A 17,616-nucleotide genomic window follows, 5' to 3' on the forward strand; every position below is an offset into this window, starting at 1 on the left:
TCTAAATTTTAACATAACCAGCTTCTTATGAAACATCAGCATGTTCTAAGAGTTCTAGACATTGATGAATTTATAAACTTGAAAAGGTAGTCACCAAGTGACCACAACTACACCGTTTATAGCCCTATTAGTTGTTTTCTGAATTACAATACTACTAGCTCCTTCTCCATTTTCCTTGTCATTTCTGATAGAGAATATTATTCAACAGATTTAAAGTATTGTTTTTATTTCATCCAAGTCATCTACTTTCAGTCCACCTTATTTTCTTGTAGTATTCTTCCAATCTACATATTTGGTTTATTGACTAGTCTGTAATATGAAACTAAAAAATACATGTTTTGGTCTTTATACATATTAATACATTGGGGAAAAATACATTGAATTATTCAGAAAAACTCAGGAATCAAAAGGAAAAGACAGAGAAAAGGGACCAACGAGAGAAAGGACAGAGGAAAATAGAAAAAAAATACAATTTTTATGTGTTTACAGCATCCCTACTTCATCTCAACTTTGCAACATCTAGATTATCAAAACTGATACATTCTATTTAACAGCCTCCCACATGTACATTAATATGCACACAGAACAATGATATTAAAATTAGGTTTATTTTATATATGCTGAAAAAGATAATTAAAGTAAGCAATACACAGTGATACTACCAATCAACCACCGCATCCAGTTACACTGGAAACCTAAGGCACTCTATGCAGCAAATCAATCTGCACTTGGCTGATCAAACACTTCTAGAACTTGGAAATCCAAGAGTATTTCAATCATATCAAATACTCATCAGTCTGCCATTTTGTAATCCTTTGTAAAAAATTTAGTGTATGAAAAATAACTTCTCAAAAGTGTTTCCACATCTGTTATCTGAAAGTGCTCATGATTTATAATTTTTATTATTTCTGTTCAACCCCATTCATTTGTGTATCAAGAAATATAATTAGGTCTCAAAAACAGTACTAACAGATGTGAAGAAAAAGGGACAAATATACAGAAGGGTAGAAAGGAAAAAGTATGGAATACACTGTATAAGAAGGAAGAAGCAAAGAAAATGAAAAGGCACTGTTTAAAGATTATCAGCACCTGTGCACAGTCCGGCTTCAAAGGCAGGTCCTCCTTCTTTAACTTGTTTAACAAATATGGTGTCCATTGGCTCCAAGCGGTTTCTCTGTTTTCCTATGGGAGAAAAAGAAGCCCAAGGCATGATTTTACTTCACAATATTTTATTAAAATACATAACAGATATCGTTGGAGTATTGATCACATATACTGAAATGGATGCTAAATTCATACTACTGGAGTTTCTTCCATCATACAACAGCAACCACAAAACTGAGTATGTTCCGTGTATCAGTTACTATATATATACTATACATGCCTTGGAGCTGCTGATTTAAATGGCAATAAGCATTGCTACCACCACTGCACCCAAGGAAACTGAGGCTCAGAGAGCGAGTAAATCCTCTGAGGTGACTTAGCTAGCAGTGGCAAAGCTCGTTACCTAGGTGACGTAGTGTGCTAAGCACTCAGATGCAACAGTTACCAAGATGTATCTCTTCCCTTTCAGGGATGCTGGCAGAAGGAAGACAAATAAATGAAACACAAAAAGCAATCAGATGCAAATATGAACTACATTCATGGCAATGAGGAGAACATGACCAACTGTAACACAGTCCGTTTTTCACAAGCTGCTGTCCATGGATCATCTATTGGCATTAACATCTAGGGTGTTTGCTAAAAATGAATGTTCTGGAGTCCAAATAGAAATGTTCTTTATTAATAGGTTTCCCAGGTGATCCTAATACACACTAAACCTTGGGAATAACAGTTTGAGTAAATACAATAGAAGGCAAGGGAAGATTCACAGGAGAGAGAACATTTTGGCTAAATGACAAAGTATCGTAAGTACCGCATGGGGACAAAAGGTGGTTAGTGGTTCTCTACGTGTGGTCCCCGGAGTAGTTGCATCAGTATCACGTGGGAATGTGTTAGGGATGCAAACTGTGGACCCTGCCCCAGACCCCCCAAATTAGACCCTCTGAGGTGGCTGTGATGTACACTCGAGTTTGAGAACCCCTGAAGTAGAAGACGTATCCCACACAACTAGAGAAGAATATAACTGAGAAGATGAGACACACACAGATGTGCAGTAATAATGAGTATCAAATATAAAATACTCATAATGATTGTGGAAAAAAACCAAGTTTTTAATAATGGTATATACAAAAGGTGGCTCAAAATAAGTTTCTTAATGGAATGCCTACCAGCAGCCCCCTTACATACTGAGCTATTTTCTTTGAAAGGATCTTCTAAAGCAACAAATGGATAACTCAACTACTTCAGCCATAGAATATAGCAGAAATTGTTTCAGAAGCAAGGAGACATGGATTCAATTCCTTGCTCTGCCATTTTAAATTCTGTGTATGTGCCAGGCTTTTTCTTCACAGAACTTATGACTTGGTGCCTGAAATTATCTTTTTATTTTCTTACAGGCGCCATATGTCTCTCCCACTAACTGAAAAACAGGAAGTTTATCATGCTCACTAATATCCACAGTGCTGGGCATCAATCAGGCATTCTGTAAGCAGCCATTAAATAAATTCATGGTGATAATTCACACAAGCCTTCAAGGTGGGTGTTATGATCCTAAAATTTTCAACTGACTAAAGAAGAAACAGAGACTAAGCAACTTGCAACAAGCAGAGTAGGAATTTGAGCCTAGGACGTAATTCAAATATGGCATTACAAGCCATTTCAGAACCAATTGGAAGTAATCCGTTTACAATTACAGTCATGAGCCACATAATGGCACTGTGGGCAGCGCACACCAAACACAATGGTGGCGACAGCCTAGGTAGCAGGCCATGCTGTCTCAGTCTGGGTAGGTATACAACACGGCATTCACACAAGGACAAGGCTGCCTGACAATGCATTTTGCAGAATACACTGCCATCGAGCAACACATGACTATAGTTTAAAAGGAAAAGAGTTTCTTTTCAATTGAAGTCACTCAAATGCAAACTGAATTCCAATCAAGTTGGTCAAAGTCTCGGTCCCTCCGTAGCCGACCCCAAATTTACAAGAGTTAACATTAAAGAAAATCTTCTTGGCTGAAGAATTCAGGATTCACTCATTTTTGCTGAATTAAAACACTGCTTGTATGGAAAGATTTAAATAATATGAAACATTGATATCTTCTACTCCAGTGTTTCTCAAAGGCGATTATACTAGACTTATATTTAAAAATACAAAATGTAAATGACCATTCATGAATTCTAGAAAATAATAAAAAGTTGGCTGAGTAGCAATGGAGTGACTTTTGAAAATTCTGAAAAGTTCACTTACACAGAATAGAGGCGCTCCAAAATAATTTGGTGCTAATTTCTATAAAGGAAATACTAATTTTGCAATGACTGCCGTTGTAAAGTCAGAGATATTTTGCCATTGACAAATCTGTCAATACACTATGCCTGAAAACATATGAAGATGGAACAGATTAAAAGAGAGGCCAATCCTACAGTAAGCACCATCACAGCTGCCGAGACTCATACTTTGATCCTCATTCACTTTCTGTTCTGGACTTTCTCCCAAATTCTACCCCAATATTATTTAATTCCCGCTACGTAAAACTGCCTCATAAGCACCCTCTGAACGTAAGCTGGTTTCACTAAGGAACACACACTTCTCTTCAATTTCCACACTCCTTGACTCTAAGCCTTAAACACTTGGCTTGTTAATTTTAAATGTCTTTTTAATTTACCTGGTCTGTAATTCTGCTCAAACTAGAAATCAAAAGTATCAAACTTAAAATAGGTATCATTCATTCTCCTGGGTTTTTACTTTTTGAAAGTAAATTTTTGGATGCTGTATGCAAAACTAACAGCCCAATCTAACTTGTGATATAATTCAACAGGAAATGACTCCCTTACTTTCATATATGGTTACTTAGCAGATAAAGACAGCTTTCCTGGCAATCCCTAGTAAAAGCCTCTTTTAATTCCACTCCTATGCTTCATAATTTCTCAGTTTTTAAAAACATATATAACATGTTTCAAAGATCTGTTTAAATATCTTATTTAAGTGTCATTCCCCTGATATTATCTAAATACAGGAAAGGAAATGCATCTTTTTAGCACATACATGTAATTAAATCTTTCTGTTTTTGCAGAAAGCTGAGGAAAAAACACAATAATCTTACATGGATGAAAAAGGCTAAAACAATCAGATTTAAACAAGAGGAAAGAAAATGTATGTATGGATTTACCTGAATATTACATTACAAAACAAAGAGAATGCACGTAATTCTACATTGTAGTAGCAAAATTAGTTGGGGAAAATAACTTGAGTACAACAATTAACAGCATATAAGTAGTAGCTACCATCCAAATCTTGAATGTCCTGGAGAGTTTTATTCTGTGTCCAATATAATTCCATAGTTAAGACGTTGGGCCCTGTGACAACGTTGTATGGTTTAAAATCCGGCTCTACCATTTATTTTTCAAGTAAGGCTAACAGATTTTGCAATATTTGATACTTATTTAAACTAAAGATTATTATTCATTGATTTGAAATTCAAATTTAAATTGGCATTCTTTATTTTATCTAACATGTCTATACCCAAATGATCTTACATAAATTATTTATAAATACCCCACTTTACTCAACTGAAAAATGGGGATGATGATAATCATTCCCCCAGCAAGGTTGTTCTAACAATTAAGAGAAACAATCCATTAAAGTGCTAATGCCTAGTACAAGCAGGTATTTAATAATATTATATATTATTATGTTGGCCTGATTATAAACCTTCTGAAGCTTTATATACAGATCAGGGATGAGTTAGGCTAGGTAATATAGAACCTGTCACCCTGCCAGTAATCAATAAACAGTGGCTAATAGGATATTTCTGTTATGAGGAAGCTGGCAAATATTAGCCAAAGGAAAAAGAACAGAAAAGAAGGTAGAATGGTAAAAGAGACTGTGCTAAAAAAAGTTACCAGTGCCTCTAAAATGAACTACATACCTTCTAAGAGACTGGTGTTTAAAACCAGAATGCTATATCTCTAGTCCACTGTTAAGACTTAACCCAGAAGGATGATTTAAACCTCTAATCTAATGACTTTTTCTTTGGAAAATGCTAGATGCTGAAGTCACTTGCAACATGTAAATTATTTGTAAATTTAAAGTATACAAAGTGAACAGACTAAAGTAAATAGATTTACTTTACAAAGAATGAAGTTTGAACTATGCCAGTTACAAAAGGACTGTGAAATGAAGATCGACAGACAAATGGAGCACTTTTTTTTTTTTTTGGTACCGGGCATTGAACTTGGGACCTTGTGCTTGCAAGGCAGGCGTCAGAACCACTGAGGTAAATCCTCGGCCCAAAATAGTACTTCTTTAACAGACTGAAAATAATAGCTATCAGGTTTTGTTCTTCTGAGTTCTCAAAAAAAAAAAAAAAAAAAAACAACAACAACAACAAAAACTAAACTAAATAAATAGAACTAAATAAATAAATCATTTCTGCCTATTTAGTGAGTTTTTTTTTAAAAAAAGTATTCTTTCTTTGTTGTTTTTTTAAAAACCTTTATTTCTACATTTAAAAAGGTGGATAAAGTGAAAAGTACTTCAATATAAAAATGAGATGTGAAGAAAGTGTGCCCTCCACAAAGGTAGAAAGCTAAAGACATATCTCATCTAATGGAATATGAAAGCATTAAACATTATTTAAGGAAAATCAAATAGCTTATTTAAATTGATACCTATTTTTCCAGATTTAAAAAAAAGTGGGGTTGGGGGTGCAACTCAGTGGCTTGCCTCACCATGAGCAAGGACTCATCCATCCCCAGCACTGCAAAAACTCAAATTCAGAATGTTAGCTGAAACAGATATTAAAATTAAATCTGAATGGTTAAAAAAAATCTTCTCTTTGATGGAGAATAAATTTAACACATGCAGAAGCCATGTAGACAGAGTATGTAGAAGAATTTATTGAAGAAATTAAGAATTAGTATGCATCTACTGAGCCACATAAGTGAGAAGGAATAAGCAACACCAAACTCAGCCTGGTGGTTACTTCTGGAGGGAGATAACAGAAAAAGAGTGGTGTAAAGGCCTTAAGTACATTTGCCATCATTGGTGTGTGTGTGTGGTGGTGGGGACATGGCTTCACTGCCGAGTTCTATAAGCATTTAAAGGAAAAATAACACCAATTCTTTTCAAATTACTCCAGAAAATTTAAGAGGAAGCAATTCTTCCAAACACATTCTACCATGTCAATATTGCCCACTAAAACTAGACACAGCAACAACAAAAAGGAAACTACAGGCCAGTATCTTTGATGAACTCAGATGCAAAAATCTTGAAGCAAAATAAAACAAAACTGGCAAATCACATCCAACAGCATATTATTTACATCATCAAGTGGGATTCACCCCACAGATGCAAGACAACAAGGATGGCTCAGCTATGAATAACCAGGACATACCTACCACACCAAGAGAATGAGGAACAAAGCCCTATGATCACCCCAATATATTCAGAAGAGGCGTTTGATAAAATTCAACACCCCTTCATAATAAGAAGCAAATCAGGTATAGGAGGAATGTACCTCAACATAACAAAAGCCATCTAGGAAGACAGCAGCTAACACTATACTGGGATTTTTTTTTTTTTTTGGTACTGGGGATCAAACTCCGGACCTTGCGCTTGCCAGGCAGACACGGCACCACTGAGCTAAATCCCCAGTCCGACTAACACTATACTGAAGGTGGAAAAACTGAAAGTTTTCTAAGATCTGGAACAAGACATAGATGCCCACGTTTCATCACTATTATTCAACATAGCACTGGAGGTCCCAGCCAGCAATCAAGCAAGAGAAAGAAACAGAAGACATCTAAATTGGAAAAGACAAGGTCAAATTGTCACTGTCTGCAGATGACGTGGCCCTATATGTAGAAAACCCCCTTGACTACCAAAACTGTTAGAACTATTAAATTCAGAAAAGCTGTCAGATATAACACCAACATATAAAAATCAGTAGTATTACTGTATTCCAATAGCAGATATTCTGGAATAGAAATTAAGAAGGAAATTCTATTTGTGATAGCTGCATAAAATAAAATGCTCAGGTACAAATTTAAGCAGAGGTTACAAATCTCTGCAACAAAAATTATAAGTCACTGCTGAAATGCGCACGCACGCGCGCACACACACACACAAGTATTTCATGTTCACATGTCCAAAGAATATTGTTTAAAATGTCCAAACTACCTAATGCAAACTACAGAGTCAATGCAACTTCTATCAAAATGCAATGACATTCTTTACAGAACTAGAAAAAACAATCCTAAAATTTTTATGGAACCACAAAAACCCTACATAGCCAAAGCTACTTTGAGCAAAAAGAACAAAGCAGGAAGCATTACACTACCTGACTTCAAAATTTACTACACAGAGGGGTAATAATCAACATAATATGGAATTGGTATAAAAACAGACAAACAGAGCAATGACAGAACTGAGAGCCTAAAAATAAACCCATGCATCTAGAGAGTCAAATGATTTTCAAACTAAGTGCTAAAAACATGCACTGGAGAAAGAACAGTTTTCTCAATAAAAGGTATGGGGAAAACTGGACATCCACATGCAAAAGATGCAACTAGACCCTATCTCTCACCAATTATAAAAATCAGCTCAAAATGGATTACAGCCTTTACCATCTTACGGTAAAAACTTAGGAACACATTTGAGGACACTGGAAAGGGCAAGGATTCTCCCGGACAAGACACCAAATGCATAGAAAACAAAAGCAAAGTAGACAAATGGGACTACAACACACTAACAGGTGCATGTACAGCAAAGGAACTCACCAGAATGAAGGGAGAGGCTGCAAAAGGACAGAAAGTATCTGCAAACTACACAGGATTTGTGAGGAACTCTAAAAATTCAATAGGAAAGGAACACAATTTTAAAATGGGCCGAATACCTAAACAGATATTTCTCAAAAGCAAACATACAAAAGGCCCACACGTATAGGGAACGATGCTCAACATCACTAATTATCAGATATATTCAAATCAAAACTGCAATGAAATATCACCTTACCCAAACAAAATTAAATCAGTTCTGTCAAAGAGACACCCGTACTCTCACGTCACAGTGGCACTATTTACACTGAGAAGTAAAAACCACCAAAGTGACCACAACTGATGGAAGGGTAAGGAAAATGTGGTGAATACACATAAGGCAATGCTCTTCAGCCATAAAAAAGAATGAAATCCTGTCATCTGTAACAACATGGATAGAACTGGAGATCATGGCGTTAAGTGAACTAAGCCAGACACAAAGTAAGTGCCTTGTGATCTCACTCAAATGTGGTATCTGGAGAAGTTGGTCCTGCAGAAGCTGAAAGTAGATAGGTGATTGCTGGAGGGTGGGAAGAGTCAGGGAGACGGAGAGGCAGGGAAAGGCTGGCACAAGTCACAGTGAAACAGGAGCAGGAAGTTCTGATGTGCTACTGCAGTCGGCGGGTACAGATAATATGATGTACTGTGTATTTTAAAAGCTAGAAGACAACTTTGAATGTTTTCAACAAAAAGGTTCTCCAGAGCACGTGGTATTTCACATGACGTAGGCTTCTAGTATAAACTGAAAACACACCCAGTTTTTCTTTCATCATCTACCTAAAAATACCTATTTAACATGAAAAGCAGTGTGTTGTGACAGAATGACAGCCACTGAAGGTACGAAATAAATTTAGAGAGGTTTCACATATAAGAAATCACAATACAACCCCAAATTAAGTTTCTAAATAATTACCCATTCCCAGTGAAACTACTCTGGCTATTTACTCAAATTTATTGAATTTACATAAGCACGAGCGCGCGTGTGTGTGTGTGTGTCACACACATGCAAATCTCCAGCACATAAAACAATGTCTGGCATATAGTAAATACTCGATAAATATTACATGACTGATTTAAATTACCACTCGAAAATTCCCATAACTGAAATGCCCCAAAGAATTCTGGAGTTTCAGGAATAAAGTTATTTTACAACTGTTCTGTACTATTTCCCTCATGGTGTAGTTTCCAGTCGACAGTAGTTTAAGTATAATGCCACTAGGTGTCAGACGTGAATCAAATTTTCTGGCATTACAAACTAGTCCAACCTATAGAAGAGTGTTCTTCATTCAAGACACATTTACTGAGCTCTCATTACTATGTGAGGCACTGATTCTCCCACAATAAACAAAACAGTAGTGGGATGTGCATTCCTGAGTATCTGAAGTTTATGCAGCATTGTAGTTTTGTCCCCTATATTTTAGAAATCTCACAAACCATTTATCATGCCTACTAGATTCATAACCTTGTTATACCTGTAGGTTTTATTTTCTCAGCAAACCCAGAAAAAAATTCTGTTGCAGTACTCTCATCACAAGCAACTATCTTTCCACCTGACTTTATCACCTCTCAATCCCTTACCCAATTAAATTTGCTCCTCAAATTCATCAAGTCCTGCCATTCCCTTGTACCCTCTCTCTGTTCTTCAAGACTACTAACCTCCCCTCAGCAATCGCTTTCTTTCGTAATAACATTACCCATGGGTCAGCATTTCAGCTAAAGTCACCGGCCATCTCCATTCCTGCCCCCCACCCCCTTCAAAGCACTAACTATGGAGAGCTCCAACCACATGCTGGCTCTGTTCTCGGTCCTGGCCTACTAACGCAGCTGAATGAAACTGTGACACCACTGAAGGACAGTTTTTCAATTTCAACTAAGCTCTGCTCAGAAAGGTCTCTCCTATTTTAATTCCTGTTCCCTCAAGTTCGCTGCCGCAGACTAACGTTCTTTACTTGGTGTTCCCTTCTGATAGCCTAAGTCTTTGGATTCCTTTTTTCCTTTCTTCACTGTAACTCAGAGGCTCTACACGGGCATTCCTCATTTAACAACCCAGTTCTGTTCCTGACTTGACTAGGTGGTTAAATGAGTTGGAACTGTATATAGTATGAACATTACAATACTTAGAACCAAGAACAGTGAAAGGAGGCTCAAACTCAATAACTTTGCTCTGCTTAAGTCTTAAATGCAGTACTGTAATGCATAACAACTAAAGCTACAGTACTGTACTGCACAGTACAATCCAGCAAAAATCACAGTACCATATAAACAAGATGTACAGACCTGTCCAAAAAAAGACAAGTTGTAAGTCTGAGAGCAGGCCCTAAGTCCAAACAGTCGTTAACCAGAAGGTCATGAAGACACTCCTGTGGTCAATTTTTTTAAAAACTCTGAGCTGTGTTTTCCTTTGGCCTGTATCTCAGGGCAGATTTAATTGGCCTTCCGCTTCAGGACTTACTCTCCCATGAAATGTCACTCAAGGCCTAAGTCTTCTTTCCAAGCCTCACAGCCGAATGTAAATTTCTCAAACTCAACAAAGGTTCTCCACCCTTCCACGCAGCTTGTTTCTATCCTTTCATTCGCACACTTCTTACAAGTGTAGTTCACAGTTACCTTCATCTACTTCTGTTGCAGGGTTTCTCAGATACCAACAAAAACCCCAAGGGTCCCTGCTCATGCCACCCTGTCCTTGTGGACCGTTCTGCCTTAATTATGTTCCAACCACTGAACGTAACTGCACCCCTCGCCCTTCTGTCCACTGTGCTGAAAACTTCTCAGCAATGTGACCAACGGGCCACTGGCCAGCTGCGGTTGAGCACCCTTCTGGTCTCCGAAATAATGGATTCTCTATAAATGATGAGCTCTCCCTCCCGCTTAAAGCATCACCTCTTAATTAACAAATCTTCAGCTCTCCTAGTGGTCCCCATACCTTTCTACTAAGTATTCTCAGACTGCTTTCTCATTCTTCTCTCTCTGATCGTTTCTTAGGTCTCATCTTTAGGGCCCTATCTTTACCCTATGTTCCCATGTCCCCTGAGTATGGTCTCAATATGCATCAGACCCTAATTAGAACATATCCAGTGACCACTTCCAAAGTTATTTTCAACTGCCATCCACTCCCTCCCAGAGTTTCAGCTAGGTATGGAACATTCTCCAGGCATCCGAAATGCCAGCTCACCACACACTAAATTCACTCCCTAAGGAGAGGAGGTATGTTCCCCCAGCACCCTTTACCTAATGGCACTTCCGTCTACCCACTCTCTCCAAGGCTGAGCACAACCCTCCATTGGTCACCCTAACCCACCCCAAGGTCTTCCACCAAGTCTGGGCACACATAACTCTAGCGATTCTGAATCTGTCCTCAAGTGCTATTTTTCTTCCTTCTGTTACTAAAATTCTCTCTGACCATTAACAGCCTAACGAGGCCCTCAGCTGAGAGCCTTTCCCTGGTGTGACATGATTTCCAGTGCCGTGGTCCTGTAACAGGGGTACACTCTACTTCACACTTACATAATTATTCTACACTTTCCTCCTCCGTCAGACCAGGGGCTTCTTGAAGTCAGAGGCTGTGTCGTGTGTCTATTTTATCAATTAAATGTATACATGCCAGAAACTTCTAGGTTTGAAGAAAAACGTCTCTGCTCTGCATTCTAACTGCAAGAAAACATTAAGAAAAAAGCAGCAGAGCAGCGTGAGAGGCGAGATGGCAATGCTGTGAAGGATGCGCGCACGGGGTGTGGCGTGAGGCGGAAGGCTGGGGGCAGAGGCAGGGCTGTTCCTGTGAAGCGGCCAGGGCCAGGGAGGCTCCGGCAGGTGACATCCGCACAGCGCTGAGGGAAGTGAGGTCAGGAGCCAGGCTGCTTCCTTCCCCGCAAGCAGTTTAGTGGCTGGCGCATGGTCATGACTCAACAGATGCCTGCTCAGCGAGTGAACAACAACAAGAAGTACTGGATGTAACGGATGTATTCACCATCTATATGCAAATATTTGTTCTCTTTTTATACAGAAGATGGAAAGCTACCTGTTAAACATCAACAGCAGGGACTGTAACTGTCACAATTTTTAGTAGCTGGATTTATGAATCACGTATTTTTAATAGACTCGCTGAAGAGAGCAATCAGGGACAAAAATAAGACCATGCAGCCACGTATGTGGGGTCTGCGATCAAGGTCACCACGTTATGGAGCAGCCAGGAGGTGACAGCTCAGCATCGCCTAATTACACGGCTGACTCTGGGAGACATTCCACGGGGAAGTTATTCCCAGAGCGAGAAGGGTGTTCTGGGAGTATTAACAGCCTAGCCCTTCTTGCTTAGTTTTTACTTTTAAAGCCTTATCTGTTCAGTTAGCTTCAATTAATTCTCTGAAATACTAGATCTCTTATTTGGGTAAGCTGTAAGAACTCTTAAAAGATTTTTCTAAATCATGTATTTTCTTGAACACCAAGTAAACCTCGTGATATTTTTCACAAAGTCTAAATCTCCTAAAAAGTGGTTTTCTGACACTATTTAATCCTATTGCATTCCCTTCACTATGGTTTCCTGGGACTTTTAAAGTGAAGAGACTTTTTCAACCTCTCATCTAACTTGACCACCTTACTGTACCTACCCTACCAGTTTATTTTATAAAGCAGAAGTCCAAATACCTACGTAAGACCAGGATTACCATATTTTTGTTAGAATTTTCAAGCTTGCACACTTGGTTCTGTGAAATATGATTTCTATTTTAAAAAGTATCTCTGATGCTTGTGCTAGAAGGACTAATGAGGATGTGCAGGAAGGCAGAAGAGATGGTGGTTTTCTGTTAGCAGCAGAGACCCAGGCAATCTATGGACATTTTGTACAATATGTGACTTCAAACATTTGAAAACAACTATTACTTTTTCCCTAAATATCCTGCTTTCAAGCAAAAAAAAAAAAATTTCTAACACGTTTAATTCAAGCCCCAGAAAAAAAGTATTAGAACACAGTTAGTAATATGTGAAGAGATAGTAGTTGAAATTTTTCTACTAGACTTTGAAAGACATCCATTTACAGTCATAGGAAACTCAATGAATCCCAATCAAAAACAGAAATTCTCATCCAGAATCACTGTTATGAAATGGCTGGACGCCAAAGGCAGAAAAATCATAGATGTATTAAAAAGTATACCTTCCAAGAAGGAATAAATAAAAATATGACTTCTTACTGGTAATAATAGAAACAAAAGAGAGTGGAAAGATAGTGTCAAGATTACTGAAGAATTCTGTACCCAGCGAAAATATATTTCCAAAATGAAAGCAAACAAAGACATACTATTTAAAACAAAACAAAACCAAAAACACACCATGAACTGAAAACAACATAAAAGTGTTATGAGGGCAGGAGGGAAGCAAGTGGGGTTAACGTGTTCTAAGGTCCTTACATTGTTTCAGAAGAGAATAAAGTTTTTAAAACTTTTATTGGTACCGGGGATTGAACTCAGGACCTTGTGCTTGTGAGGCAGGAAGCGGAACCACTGAGCTAAATCCTTGTCCCGAGAATAAAGTTTTAATAGCACAGACTCTGTGAGATTGAGACATTATAATTTCTACAATAACCACTTAAAGAATATTTAATGTGTATAATGTGATCCTCAAGTGGAAGTATAAAGAGAAATAATTTTTAATCTCAAAAAAGAGAAGACTGAACCAACAGAAATCTTTTTTTTGGGGGGGAGGGCACCGGAAATCGAACTCGGGACCTTGCACTCGCGAGGTAGGCGGCAGAACCACTGAGTTAAATCCCCAGCCAACAGAAATCTCAAAATGGAACTGAGTGTTAAGTAATAAATATGTGATTGGTACGCAGGGCTATCCAAAGAGGAGGGTCCTAGAAAACAAATGGTTTTGGCTGTGGCTCCCAAAGGAATACAACCCTTGAGCAGGGGTCCACCTCTGACAAGCCTGAGATCTTCAGGCTGCTCAGACTTTCTTCAAGAGCCTGCTGTAGGCACAGAGTGACTGTCAGCCCCAGCTACTCCCCGAGGCTGTCCTGAAGTCTGAGGCCTTTCTTACTGAACCGTTCCTTTACTCTTTTCTTTCATGGGGTCAGATTTGCACCGTGTCTTCATTCCGCTGTCCCCTCCTGTAAAAGCATTTCTCCTCATCATTCATCTAATCTCTCCCTCTCCCTCTGGCAAGGCTTTGCCAAGCTGCACAGGCTAGCCTCAAACTCGCATCCCCCCTCAGCCTCCCAGGAGGGATTACAGGCATGTGCCACTGCAGCTGACTCTAATAGTCTGGGATTCATCATTCTGTCCTGACAACTAACTGCTTGTCTTTAATGTCTACTAACCAGAGGACCCAAACTGACACACCAATTACCAAAAGACGAAGGCCCACCTTTAGGTGAAGGTAATCACTAAACAGAGACCATGAAATCCTAAACAAAACAGAAAACCTACTTTGGTAATACATAAAAACATAATGCGGCGTGAACAAGACGGGTTTAGTCCTGCAGTGTAAGGTTAAACATGTGGAAACTAAATCAATATAGTTCACCATATTAGGGGGCTGAGAAAAATCAAAGGATTATCCAAAAAACTACGAACCACTTTATGGGAGAGATAAATCACATTCACAGACTGGAAGATTCAATTTTTGATTGAGTAATTTCAAATACTATAAACAATAAAAAAATCAAAATTCCAGCAGAAATTTTTTGTAGGTATACAAACTAAAAACCCAGTCTTAAAACTTTTGTGATACTGTAAATGGACAAAAATAGCCCAGTTCATCTTGAAAAGTCATTGGAAGCCTTCCTCTACCCAACAGCAACACCAGGAATAAAGCTCCATTAAGACAGTGCGCCTGGTGCAAAGAAAATGATCACTGCAACAGAACAAAGGTTGGTGAGCTTTTTTTCATTAAGAGTAGAAAAAAATTTCTTAAATAGAACTCAAAGTATTAACCATAAAAAACCCCAATGATTTAGACTACATTAAAATAGGAACTTCTCCTAATGAGAGTTACTAATAAGAAACTGAAGCTGGGCATTGCTGCCTGTAATCCCAGCACTTTGGCGGCTGAGGCAGGAGGATCACTGTGAGTTCAAGGCCAGCCTGAACTATACAGAGAGACCTTGTCTCAAAAAAAAAACAAAAAAAAAAACAAGCAAGGGCCAGGGATATAGCTCAGTGGTTTCGCCACCTGCCTCACAAGTGCAAAGTCCAGAGTTTGATCCCTGGTACCAAAAAAAAAAAAAGCAAGTCAGATTGGATATCTGCCACATATATACAACTAATAAAGTTCTCATTCAGAATATTTAAAGACACCTACAAATTACTAACTTTACAAAGCAGCACAGCTGAAAAACAAACAGAAGGTATTCAGTTTCATCTGTCTTCTGGAATATCTAATTAAAGCTTAATCCATACCACTGGGTACCACTAGAATGACCAAAATTTACAAGACTAATACCAAGTGTTAGCAAGGATACAGAGCAACTGGAACTCACACACTGTTGGCGAGTGTGGAAACTGTGGCAATCACTTTGGAAAACTGTTTGGCAGTGGTTTCTAAGTTATATGTACACAGAGTCACAGCTGCACGGTTTGAAAAGCTAAGTAATGTTTAGATGTTCATCAACAATAAACTGGTAAGCTGTATATGATTCTCTGTTTTAAGTCAACCTTTAATGAAGTATAACTCATATGGCATACACACGTTTGAAATGTGCTGTCCAACAAGTCTGACAGTGTGTACACCCATGGAACCAGCACTGCAGAAGGACATAGGACATAGGACACGGGACACGGGACACGGGACACATCCTTCACGCCAAGAAGCTGCCTTGTGCTCCTTTCCAGTCAATTCAGAAAATCATATACTCGTTTAGATTTGTCTTTTCCCAAGTTTCACATAAATGAAATCAGACAATATGTAGTCTTCTGTGTTTGACTTCTTTCACTTAACACAATGTTTTTGTTTTGAGTTTTGTTGTTGTTGTTGGTGGTGGTGTTGGTGTTGTCTTTTTCTTTGGTTTTTTCAGAAAGGGTTTTGCTATGTAGTTCAGGCTGGCCTTGAACTCACTATGTAGCCTGGGCTAGCCTGGAAATCACAGTGATCTTCCTGCCTCAGCCTCCCAAGTGCTGGGATTATAGGCATGTGCCACCACGACTTGCTGATCAGAATGTTTTCTGACAGCAAAAGCATGATCAACAAAGAAAAAGTAGATAAAGTACATACGGCCAAATTAAAAACTTTTGTACATCAAAGGCACTATCAAGAAAGTGAAAAGAGTCTACTGACAGAAGATAATGTACACAAATCATGTACCATGCAACAGATCAACTCAACAACAAAAAGATGCAACAGGGCCAGCTCTGTGATAGAGCGCTTGCCTCGAATGGGTTTAATCCCAGCACCATAAGAACAAACAAAAAGGGGAATGGACTTGAATGGATATTTCTGTAAAGAAAACAGAAAAATGGCAAACACGCACATGAAAAGACCCAAAGAAATCAACAGTCATGGGGGAAAACACAAGTCACACCCATCCCCAAAGCTGCTGTGGAAGTTTTCTAGATCCTCAAAATGCTAAGTAGAATACAATATGGTCCAGCAGTTACACTCGAGGTATACACCCCAAAGAATGAAAACAGGGGAATCAAATACTTGTATTATGCATGTTCACAACAGCACCATTCACAATAGCCAAAAGGTTACCATGACATTTCATTCAGCCACGGAAGGAGCAAAGTACTGATCCATATTAGTCATGTGAAGCTTTGAAACATGATAGGCCTAGGGAAAGAAGCCACATGAAAAATGTTAGATATTACATGGCTCTGTATGTGACAGGGACAGAAAACAGATTGGGGGTCTCCAGGGACTTGGGGGGAGAAAGAAGTTTCCTTTTAGGGTGACAGAAATGTTTTCGAGCTAAAGAAAGGGTGGCAGGTGAGTAACATTTCACACATGTTCTCTAATTCCTTGCTGCCACTGAATTGTTCAATTTAAAATGGTGAATTGTGTTCTTCACCTCAATTTAAAAATGCTTTTTGAGATTTATCTTATGTTGCTTCCTGTGTATATTCCATTTTATGGGTATACTGTAATTTACCTATTTATATATTAATGAATATTTGAGTTGAATCAAATGTTTGTTTTTGAGTAAGGCGGTTATGAGCATCCTTCTACAAATCTTTTTATGGACATATGCCTCATTTACCTTAGGTAATACCTAAAATTACTCTCATCATTTTATAAAAGTGAAGAAAACAATACCAAAAATGTGTTATCAGTCCTAAGGTACAGAAGTCTCAAGAATGGAAAGACATTTCAGATATTAAAAGGGATGATGTATTCTTTCTTTTTTTTTTTTTGGTACCAGGGATCGAACTCAGGACCTTGCACTTTTGAGGCAGGAGCTGGAACCACTGAGCTAAATCCCTGGCCCAAGGGATGATGTATTCTTAAGGTAAGACTTGACAGACTCAAGCTCACAGCGCATGTCAAACTACAAAGATGGACAGTTAAAGAACATGTATGAAATGCTAATGCTGTGTTAGCCAAAACCGTATCTAAAAAGTTGAACCGTGGTTCTTTTACTACTAGTTATCTTTTAAGGGAACATAACCCTCTGTACATATTTTGAAGAATGAGTTATATGGAAGTCAAGTACTTTCTCAGAGGCTACGGGAGAAATTCAGAGAGAAAACTCCAGAACCAGACTGAGGTTTAGCCC

At 38.4% G+C, this 17,616-nt stretch overlaps 1 protein-coding gene across 20 annotated transcripts in view; it reads right to left on the minus strand.

Annotated features, from left to right (window-relative positions):
* Arhgap21 (Rho GTPase activating protein 21) overlaps nt 1-17,616 on the minus strand; it is a 129,086-nt gene that overhangs the window by 54,064 nt on the left and 57,406 nt on the right. For 19 of the 20 annotated variants that reach the window (XR_015449680.1, XR_015449681.1, XM_087207250.1 and 16 more), the window contains one exon: nt 1,090-1,182. Coding sequence is in view for 18 of the 20 variants with exons in the window: in XM_087207250.1 (XP_087063376.1) it covers nt 1,090-1,182 (93 nt within the window). In the remaining 2 variants the exon portion in view is untranslated. Of the gene's footprint in view, nt 1-1,089; nt 1,183-7,880; nt 7,909-17,616 lie in introns of those variants that run through there. The other variant, XM_087207247.1, reaches the window with a different exon arrangement.

The sequence above is a fragment of the Heterocephalus glaber genome, unplaced genomic scaffold (assembly GCF_053883595.1).
Source record: "Heterocephalus glaber isolate CG9 unplaced genomic scaffold, H.glaber_assembly_v1.0 deba00000768, whole genome shotgun sequence".
NCBI lineage: Eukaryota > Metazoa > Chordata > Mammalia > Rodentia > Bathyergidae > Heterocephalus > Heterocephalus glaber.